Source organism: Chanodichthys erythropterus, chromosome 24, assembly GCF_024489055.1.
Source record: "Chanodichthys erythropterus isolate Z2021 chromosome 24, ASM2448905v1, whole genome shotgun sequence".
NCBI lineage: Eukaryota > Metazoa > Chordata > Actinopteri > Cypriniformes > Xenocyprididae > Chanodichthys > Chanodichthys erythropterus.
Window position 1 is genome coordinate 15,435,932 of NC_090244.1, and position 11,440 is coordinate 15,447,371.

Below are 11,440 nucleotides of genomic sequence, written 5' to 3' on the forward strand. Positions count from 1 at the left end.
CCAAGTTCCCTCCAACTGCAAGAGTTTCATGAAAGTTGGCTTTAGTGACACCAATCAGAACAGTATGAGACTCTTATGGATTCATTGGTCTAATATAGCTGTTGAGACAAGCGCTTTTACCGCCTTTTTTCCCCAAGAATTTTATTTTGTACCAACATATGGTGACAATCTTTTGTTTCTTCTGTTTTTTTGTGAAGAAAGAAAACAGTTGGTCCAAGATTAGCTGCAGAGGTTGCCTACATGTAGACTAATCCATTAGTGTGGATAGGTTATTGGCTTCCTTTCTGCTGCTCAAATGGAAACCCATTAACGGAGGTAATGTGTGCCTCTGGCGAAGCCCACGGCACGGAGGCAGTGGAGGGTGTATCTCTCATGGAGCAAACACACACTGGTGTTTAGAAGACTAACAGTCTCCTGAACCGATGAGCCAAATATTTCTTTCACTGTCACTTTATTTCTGGGTTTTTTTGGCGTTAATTTTTTATGCTTGTCCTCCTTTAACTCTTTTCTCTGTCTTTTACTCTATGTATCTCATATTTTCAACTGTTTTCTCTTTCTCTCTCTAGCTTGCTCGCTCTTTTGCTTTCTCCTGACGCTCTCTGGCTGACACTGGCTTGGGTACAGAGTCACATTGATCTGTGAAAAATCCTTCAGGCAATCATGAAATATTAAATTCAAGTCGTACTCTACCACTTCTCTCCTTTCTCTCTTTCGTTCCTTCTCTCTCTTTATCGCTTTCCTTCCCGATTCGCCATGTCCTTCCTTGCATTTAGTTTATTCGCACTGCATTTCATCAGTTGGAACAAGTTACAACCTTGCACAAGTCACACAGACCGATCTCTATCTGATTTTTAAACATTTGCATCTACATCTTAAATGTAAACACCTTTCTGTAGTATTAACCAGAACAGTCATTCGCAAAGCACTCTTATTCAAAGATTCAATAGTATTTGATACGATAAAAATAAAAACAAAATGGTTGTCTAAGTCATGTTTTAAAAAAAATATATATATATATATAAATTATATTTTACATTGACCATGAGCGTACGTTTCCTCAGTTGGTAGACACATTGTGGTTGTGAATGTGTATACCAATTGAGGGAAACATTGATTTTGTCGATTTATATATTATATATGCATTGTGGTTATTGTGTTGCATTTAAGAGTAAAAGATGACGGATCTATTTTCGTGTATTTGTATTTTTTAGCTTAAAGAGTAAAAACATCAACAAACTGAATCTAAATGGTTATATACATTGTCTTGGATTTCCTGTGCTTAATTTTTTTTTTTTACGTTTTTCTTTCTCCCTCACTGCCAGAGATCTCTGGTTGGTTGTGTAAATAATCTGTTTCATATTACCGCAATGACCCTGTGTGTATGTAGAAGCCAGAGGGCTGTTGGCACCATCTTGGCTTACCCTCCTGATTCCCTCAAGCTGTTCAGCTACCATTACAGCTCATACTATTGCTCTTTATACATTTTGTTTATTCTGGATTGAAACGCAGTAGGCGTGCATTTCGCAATTCGTAATGTAACAGCAGCATTGTTTGTTAAATCCATTCCATTGATAAACAAAATGTCATATCAACTTATTTTGAAAGCTATATGAGACACAAAATCGGTAATAGTGGAGACATTCAAAATCCATTCCAGTGTAATGAAACATTTTTTTTTTTTTGTACTCCAAACTAAACGAGTGTTTTAAAGACCATCATGCCACAATCTTTGTTGAGCTACTTCATGTGTTTGTATAGCATCGCCCTCGAGCTTAATGTGTACCTTGTAGCCATGTAAGCTGTTGACAAGTGCTCTTTTTTTATACAGGCAACACAATGTGGGAGAGCTGTTTGAATTGCAGGCAGATGTAGGCAGAATGTTCGTTCTCCCGCAAGTGCTGCCTGAAGCATCCCGGTTCTTTGTGCTGAGAGAGTGAAACAGGGCGAGAAAGGGATCTGCTGTAAAATGTGCAGAATATTTGTGAATTTGCACCGTGGATATTTACCACACAAATTCGACAGACGTACATTGTCAGTGTCATATTAGACACTTGAATAATGCTTAATCCTGAAAAAGAAAAAGAAAAATTGGACGGGTCTAGAGATGTCAACTCCTACAGCCCGGATGAATCACAGTATGTGGCATCTTCTGACATTCATATCTGACCCAAGTGTTTGGCGTACATGCTGCACTTTTGTTTTTACTGAAAAGACTTTCTCTTTATGGCTGTTATTAGCAATAATTGTGGCAGATTTGAGAAGTTCGTATATTGATAAATGCTAATGATGGTTATCTAGTCCATTGACTAGAACCTGTGCCATATCTAGAGACCAGAGACTTGGGGTGGGTTCTTTTAATCAATAATGTTATAAGCTACCACCAAGAACACCCTAGAAACACCATAGCAACCATATACCATGGTAAAAACCATGTTTCTGAAGCCAACTATGGTTGCAAATTCCATCTTTACCAACACAATTCAACAGAGCTTGCGACTATAGTTGGCTAACAATGCTTTTGGGAAACGCACCCCAGAACAGCTAGCATGTTATGTGGTTGTAAGGGTGTTTCCAGGGTTATCTGGGTGGGTTTTACCAACCGCATAGCAACATGCTAAAAAAACACCTAGAAAAACGAACGTGTTATGTGGTTGTTAGGGTGTTTCTAGGGTTATATGGGTGTTTATTTAGCAACCACATTGCAACATGCTAAAATAACCCCTTAACTTTATAGCAACATGCTAAAACCACTCAAAACACCATAGAAAGGCAATAGTAACCATAGTTACCCCAAGTTTTCTTCAAAGGATCTAGTTTTGTCTATTCCATTAGTGGCTGAAGATCTCCAATTTGATTTGAAGGGGGGAAAAATCTGAAAAGAATTTGGTGGCGTGTTGGATGCAGGGCTGATTCAGGGTTTGTAGTAGTATCTTCATCAGTTGGACAAGCATGCATACACTTTGCTGCATTTTGTTGTGTCTGTACTTAATTATGTGGTGAGGTAATGATAGAACACCACAAAGCCTCACATGCTCTTGTTTTGGTTGGGGCCGCAGGCCTGGATTTTATCCCAGCTCTGCCCCTCAGCTCCTCAACTTCACTGGAGGCAAAGGAACTGCAGCTTTGCCACTATTTCACTAATTAGAAAATCCCCTTCCCTACAGCAATACTTTTTAATTATGTGTAGTGTCAACTACTTTACAGATTTAATCCATGGTTACTACACACTGAACCACAAACTAGGATTGTGTCATAAATGGGCTGAAAAAGTGACCATGGTCTTAGTGGATTTCGTAGCACCATCTTACACACTTAAAAATACAGGTTCCAAAAGGGGATTTAGAACTACTATTTTTGGTTCCCCCAAAAAACCTTTTAGTGAACAGGTCTTACAAGAACCATTTTTTTCTTAGTGTGAAGAACATTTTAATAATCTAAAGAACCTTTTTCCACTATAAAGAACCTTTTTGTGCAGTTGAAATGTTCTATGGATGTTAAAGGATTGATGCCAATGAAGAATCTTTATTTTTAAGACTTTGTCTTTAACTCTGGATCTTCTGCGAAGAAGACATTGTGATTTAAGCGGCCTGTTTTGAAGCCCAACCATGTCCCTCATAGTTTTGTAATTGCACAAGGTTAGATGGTCCTGAATCAAAGTAAAAGACTACAATCAAAAAGCCGGATAGTAGAGGGTTAAAGTGAAGTGGAGCAGGGTTGCGTAGCCCCGGGCGGCAGTTCTGCAGAGACTGGGCTGTGTTCGTGCAGAGGCAAGGCGAGTCATTTCCCCAAACGCTGGAGACACACAGAACCCTCAGGCACTCTCTAACCTTTAGAGGCCAGAAGTGCTCACAGTCGTTTGGAGGAATAAGGTGGAGTAATAAGGTTTTTTCTCTCTCCATTTTGTCTGGAGAGGGTTTTCTCTGTGGTGCTTTGGTCACTTTGAGTTGAAGGGCTTCTCAATTCTAGGGTAGCTTTGGCGCAGAGCTGCTTCTTGCATGACTTGTACTTGTTTTGAAGATTTTAAGACCTTTACATCTGGTTGAAGGATTTGTTTCATGCCGTTCTGCTCAATTCATGGCTTTCAGAGACCTACAAGTGTAAGCTGCCTCATCTCTTCAGGGTTTGGAGTCAGTTCCTCTGGAGGTGTTTGCTGTCCTACACACAGTGAACACGCACTAACACAACTCAAGGGTTTACAACACACTTTAACCCTAATGACACTCGAAAAAGATAGCTTGTGCACCCTACACATTCCACTCCACAGCTAATGTGGTTTTAAAAAATACATTTCTCTCAGTGCCTGGGGCATGTTAATGCTCACATCTGTAATATATTCATCCATATCTTTACACATTTATGCAGGCTTAACAAGCTCCATCTCTAACGCACCACTAGGATAGTGGCAAAATGCCTTGAGCGTGTTCACCCACACATGCTAACTGTGAAACGCAGGCTTCCTGTACTGCAGTATCGAGTCTAGCAAGTAAAACTGTCTCTTACTAAAGGCTAGAGTTTTGGTGATTACATATTGGATTTTTTTAAATGAATATATTTTGCTTTTTGTTAATATTTTATTAGTGGTCAACGATTAAAAATGTAGTTTAAAACGGAAGCGGCAAGTTCTTAGAAATTTACTCTTCATATTCATTATGGTTTTCAAAAACTTTTATATAATTTAAGAAAAGTATCTAATGATATAAATGTCATGTTGTGTAACCGCGATGTAAAAAATAACGTTTTCCTAACACCTTGAATTTATGCGAGTGTCCACATCCTAGTTATTGTTTGAATAGTTTTTAAATGATTTTCAAGGTGAAATGTCTACAGATATCATGAATTATTCATGTCATTTATTATTCATATTTTATTTTATTTCAGCTTTTATTTCAATTAACAAACAGCATTTCTAATAGTTTTAGTTTTCACCAACAGTACTGGTTGGTTGCACCACATGTGCAAAAGTTAGGTAATTTTAATATTTAAGATATTAATATTTTAATTAAATTGCTTTTTTAGCCTAGAAATGGAAATTTTGCCAAAATATAGCTTTTCCTTTTCAAGAGTTTCATTATTTTAATGAGACTTTTTCCTTTTGTTTTAATATCCGGATTTTTTTTTTTTCCCACCCTAGCATTTTGGACATTTATGCATGCTTTAAAAAAATTAAATTAATCTTAATTTAAAAAAATGGAAAAACATGTTCATTATAGAAGAGGTGTATTCAAGTCATTGCATGTATGAATCAAATTTTTTAAATAAGATCATGCCATTGACCCATTTATTTGAAATCCCCAAATGCAGAGGGTCTTTGTTTAAGACCTCATTCAAAAGTGTTTGTTGATTTGCTGACTATTGCGTGGCATTGAGTCAGATGCTGAAATTTCGCACTAGCTTGTTATGTTTTTATCACACACACACACACACATATGAAATCCAATGCTCGGCATTGATTTCAGGTTTATTTAAGTGTGCAATATGTAACCAGAGGCTTACTATCACTCGATCACATCTTGTACTCACTTCCTGGAACGGTCTCTTCTGGGTGTGGTTATGATTGAGAATTTTGGCATTAATCTCTGATTTCAGTTTTGCGTTTCATTCTTCTTTTGAAGTGTTCCTAACAATTTTCGAATAATCTAACATTAATGACATACAAGACCACGCACGAACTGCCCGCGTACACATGTCCTGAGCTTTGCCAGCCCTGGGTGTGTGTGAGAGTAGGAATCATTCAGGGTGTGTAAGAGCATGTATGAGGGTGATATAGATCCCACAAAGCTGCACGTTGTTTCTGTAGGGTGTGGTGTGCGTTTTGTGCCCAGAGGCCATCTTACTCCTTCTCACGTATACTTAGTATTCAGTGAAGGCTGGAGACCCTAACCTCATTCCAGCCGAGTGATGTCACGCTATAGACCCCCTGTACGGCTGATGAATACAATAACATGCGATCTTCCTCTCTCCTCCAGTAAATTGGATGTAAGGTCTTTCCCCTCAAGGTGGACTACTGTGGCATCAGCTGCTCGTGAGCCCTCCTTTTCATCATCTTCACTTGTATTTTATTTGAATGATCTTTGTTTTTTGCAAGAGTTTCGTTGTGATCTCACTCTTTCCCACTCACATTTGTTTGAGTCAAATCTGCTTTGAGATACTGTAGTTGAGATCAAAAGTCTGCTGCCCGGAGCATGAGGTGTGGTTCTCTAGCCTCGAGCTGAGAACAGATGATCACATGTTGGGCAGGTGTGCTGACAAACACACAAAAGCACAAAACCAGAGGATCTTTGATGACTGCTAGAAGAAAAAAAAATCTAATGTAGGCCAGACTGGTTCGTCTCAGATTTAGGTAGCACAAAGACTTCTAGTTCTTTGCTTCTTAAATTTTGGGTTTTATTTGATTTTATTATTTTTTTTTTTTTTTTTTTTTTTTTTACTCATTTTTAAACAAAAAACTTTTTGACATAATCTTTTTTTTTTTTTTGTCTTGTAAATTTTAAATTCAACACAAAACAATCTGATGGAATCAAGTTTTTTAGAATAAAATAGATTTTAAATTAAATACAAAGCAATCTAGTCTTTGAAAATAGATTTTTATATACTTTTATTTCTTGTTATTATTTTAAGTTAAACACAAACACAAAATAATGTGACCTTTAATCTTTGAGAATAATAATTAAAAAAAATTGTTACTATTGTAAATGTAACAAAATATTTCAATCCATTCTTTGAGAATAAAAAATAAATTTTACTCGTTTCTTTTTTAAATTAAATGACCTAATCCAATCTTGGAGAATTAAAAAGTTGTTTTTCTAGCTTTGTTTTATTTTTATTATCATTTTATTATTTAAAAAAAAAAAAAAGAATTTGTCGGCGCCGATGGCCTCAATGCGCTTCCGGCAGTTTGAGTCCCGGCTCGTGGTCCTTTCCCGATCCCGTTCCCCTCCCCCTCTCTCTCTCTCTCTCTCTCTCTCTCTCTCTCTCTCTCTCTCTCTCTCTCTCTCTCTCTCACTTTGCTTCCTGTCTAATCACTGTCCTATCATAATAAAGGCAAAAACGCCAAAGAATTTAATGCTGTAAGTCATATACAGTAAAATATTGCCAACTGTAAAATAAATCAAAGTCGGACATTTTAATAAATAGTAAGATTTATTAAAGGTGCCCAAGAATGCTTTTTAAAAGATGTAATATAAGTCTAAGGTGTCCCCTGAATGTGTCTGTGAAGTTTCAGCTCAAAATACCCCATAGATTTTTTTAAAATACATTTTTTTTTAACTGCCTATTTTGGGGCATCATTAACTATACACTGATTTTGGCAGCGCGCCGCCCCTTTAAATCATGCGCTCCCTGCCACACGAGCTCTCGACTATATTACAGTGCATTTACAAAGTTCACACAGCTAATATAACCCTCAAATTGATCTTTACAAGATCTTCGTCATGCATACTGTGTGCATACATCGAATCATGTGAGTAAAGTATTTTTGATGTTTAATTTTGATTCTCTATGAATTTGAGGCTGATCCGTGGCTAACGGCTAATGCTACACTGTTGGAGAGATTTATAAATGCATTATACAGACTGCAAATGTTTAATAATGAAAATAGCGACGGCTCTTGTCTCCGTGAATACAGTAATAAACGTTGGTAACTTTAACCTCATTTAACAGTACATTAGTAACATGCTAATGAAACATTTAGAAAAACAATTAACAAATATCACTAAAAATATCATGATATCATGAATCATGTCAGTTATTATTGCTCCATCTGCCATTTTTCACTGTTGTTCTTGCTTGCTTACCTAGACTGATGATTCAGCTGTGCACAGATCCAGACGTTAATACTGGCTGCCCTTGTGTAATGCATCGAACATGGGCTGGCATATGCAAATATTGGGGGCGTACATATCAATGATCCCGACTGTTATGTAACAGTCGGTGTTATGTTGAGAACAAATGAGATTTATATAAGAAAGAGGAAACAATGGGGTTTGAAACTCAATGTATGTCTTTTCCATGTACTGAACTCTTGTTGTTCAACTTTGCAAAGATAAATTCAATTTTTCATTCGAGGGCACCTTTAAAACGAACAATTTGTCTAATTTCTTTTAAGTAATTCAGTGTGTTTGACTAACTCTGCTCTGTTTATGGTTAAATAAAATCAAAATAAAATGTAGAATTTAACAGCCTTCTTGATGTAGAAACTGTTTGTCATCAATCACAGACTTGACAAACATTAACAATGACCTAATGAATTCTTTCATCATTCCCCTTCAGCTTCCTGCGGGCTCCTCTGGATCAGCGGCCGGTTCTACCTCATCCTCCACGTCCTCGGTTCGGCAGACCCGTCAGCGCATCACCCGGGTCAACCTCAGGGACTTGATCTTCTGCATGGAGCAGGAGCGAACCACAGCCAGGTCCATGCTGCTCTACAAGGCCCTTCTGAAGTAGCACTGATCCAGTGAGATAGATGAGATCATCCACCTTAACGGTACTCCACCTGCTTGACTCTCAGTAAACGTTCAAGTCTTCCTCTCCTTCTCCACATTCATCTCCAGTTTGTGCCTTCAGACTCACCTGTGGCATGAACTCTTTGATCAGTACGAGCGTATTGCTGTGAAACTTCCAAACGTGGCCGTTCTGGAGATGAGAAGGTTCTGGAAAAGCGTGTAAGGCGGCGGCTGTGGACACCATGTGATTTATCCCCTTTGGGTGACCCTTTTATGGTTTTACTTCCCGTTTGTTTTGGATTAATGAGCCATCATTTTGAGCAATGTTGATCTTTTTATTCATTAACTTGAACTCGGACTGATTTTACGTTTCAGGATAGAGATTGAGATTTGTTTTATATAAATAATGGCTGGACTTGTTTTTAACCGAAAGCCTCATTTGCAATAGAGACACTGGAAATGTGAATGCAAAGTTTTAGAGGTCTAACGAGTCGGAAGTATTTTTAGTAACTTATAAGTAGCGCATCTTTAAGTCTCTGAGGAAACGTGTGGATGTTTTTGGGGGGGTTTTTTGTTACAGATTTATGCAAAATGAAGAAATTCTGTGTTGTAAAACACTGACTGTCTTTCATCCTATTGGATGGTCTTTTGAAATTCAATGACAGTTTTGTCTCGCACACTCAGTGTGGGGTTATAGGTGTGTACGGTTTCACTAGTGTCTGTTAAGTATACTGTGAAATGGTGCCTTATGTGGCCCTCCTGGGGCACCATTGTTTTTGAATCAAATCAACGGCATGGAATTATCTAATATGCTAATACTAATATGCATCGCTTCAACAACGATTCTAGAGCAGGATCTCTCGTAACTTATTTGTGGAGAAATGGCAGGTTGTACGTATTGTTAATTTGACCTTTTTTTTTTTTTTTTTTTTTTTAATATGTTAAAAATGGGGTGGCTTTGACAGACTGCAGTAATATTTTAAAATACTAATAATGCATTTTGGATCCTGTACTTTTGTGTAAGAAATTCAGTTTCATTATAAATTTAGTATCTGTCATTGGGCATTACTTTATGTCCGAAACAGCAAATATTTGTATACTGCCCTTTATGACTTGTAGTAGGAGAGGAAATGACATTGTTCGACATGTACCTTTTGGCGTTGTACAGATGTATGTTGGGAGACGGTCAACGTTCATGTCGTGTGCAATGATTCTTTTGAGATCTGAGGCAATTTTTTCCATCACTCAGATTTGTTTTAATTCGTATTGTTTGTGCTGACATTTGGACAAACAGTATTGTTGATCAAGGGATTGTCTTTTGTCTAAAAAACATATCTATTAGAATTTCTATTTTTGCTAAATTTAACAATTTTTGAATGTTTGGTTGGTTTGAAAAAAAAAAAAGTGCTCATCTCTATTAAATTTGTACTTTTGTAAAAGAATAAAGTTCCTAATTATACTTCTGGTATGACTTTCTGTGATGTTTGCCAATAGCTAATGGTCTAATTTATGCGGTTGACATAACCAGCAAGTAAAGGATCAAATAAATGTGGCCTGATTCCTGGGACAAGCTTTGGTCCCCTTTAAATTAAAGGGTTAGTTCACCCAAAAATGAAAATTCTGTCATTACTCACCCTCATGTTGTTCACACCTATAAGACCTTCAAAATTTCGAAACACTTATGACGTAACAAAGCCTCGTTTACTGAAATCACGTGACTTTGGCAGTTTGATTTGAAACAAAAGATTTGTAAAGCTTCATGAAGCAGTGTTTTGAAATCGCCCATTACTAGATATTGTTGAATAAAGTCGTTATTTTGTTTTGGTTTTTTTGACGCACAAAAGTATTCTCGTCGCTTCATAAGATTAAGGTTGAACCACTGTAGTCACATGAACTGTTTTAAATATGTCTTTAGTAGATTTCTGGGCATCTGAAAGTGTTCATTATCTTGCTGTCAATGGAGGCCTCACTGAACCATCGGATTTTATCAAAAATATCTTAATTTGTATTCCAAAAATGAACGAAGGTCTTAAGGGTGAGTTATTAATGACAGAATTTTCATTTTTGGGTGAACTAACCCTGCAAAGTGTCTTTAACTACTATGTACTAACACATTTTAAATGAATCATTTAATACAGTGCACTTATTGTGTAAATACATGTTTTTCATTGTACTTGTATTATAGAAAATGCCTTCATGTAAATATATCTGTGATTATATCGTTGACCTACCTTAACCCAGTGTTTCCCAACCCTGTTCATGGACACATTTTAGATACGTCTCATCTGAGCCATCTGGAGTCTCTACTAATGAGCTGATGAGTTGAATCATATGTGTTTGTTTAGGAAGAGTTGTACTGTTGTGTGGCTCCTGGAACAGTGTTGGGAAATACTGCCTTAACCCACCATACCACTAAATCCGTCCATAACCTTACCCATATTCCACCTCAATAGCAGCAAAAGCGTTTTGCGTTACAGCATTAACACAATAAGTACATTGTACCCAAGTTTGTTTGACTGAGACTTGCAAACTCATTCAGGTGAGGCTCTATTCTGGTTTTTACCACCCACCTTTCATGATTCAGTCAGTTTCTGATGAAAAACGCCCTACATTTTGTTTTATCCTTGAATATTTTGTTCAGAAATACTTAAAGTAAAATATTTATGAATGTTGTTACATGTTAAAGATCTATTTTCTAATTGCTATTATTGATCTTTTTGTTTTTGATCAAAATGTTATAACTCAATCTTTCAGTGAAACGACAAACTTCTCTCTGGTGACGTATGCAGGACTTCTCCAATCACATCCACTGAAACCCTCCAGAACTGACTGCAAGCTCACATTCAGACCTGCCTCCAACCGATGGACTGAACCAAGTAATGAACCAAATGTTTCACTTGGATGAATGTCAATATGAAGAAAACTCTGTTTAATCCTGACTAAAGCTAACCCTGTTTTACAATATATACTTCAAATGTTCACTGTCATTTGTACACATT

The 11,440-nt window shown here is 37.0% G+C and overlaps 1 protein-coding gene across 4 annotated transcripts in view; it reads left to right on the plus strand.

Annotated features, from left to right (window-relative positions):
• Positions 1 to 11,440, plus strand: part of si:dkey-219c3.2 (transcription initiation factor TFIID subunit 4) — a 63,536-nt gene that overhangs the window by 43,048 nt on the left and 9,048 nt on the right. For 3 of the 4 annotated variants that reach the window (XR_010893992.1, XR_010893990.1, XR_010893991.1), the window contains exons 14-15: positions 8,269 to 8,482; positions 11,196 to 11,317. Coding sequence is in view for 1 of the 4 variants with exons in the window: in XM_067380533.1 (XP_067236634.1) it covers positions 8,269 to 8,442 (174 nt within the window). In the remaining 3 variants the exon portion in view is untranslated. Of the gene's footprint in view, positions 1 to 8,268; positions 8,483 to 11,195; positions 11,329 to 11,440 lie in introns of those variants that run through there. The other variant, XM_067380533.1, reaches the window with a different exon arrangement.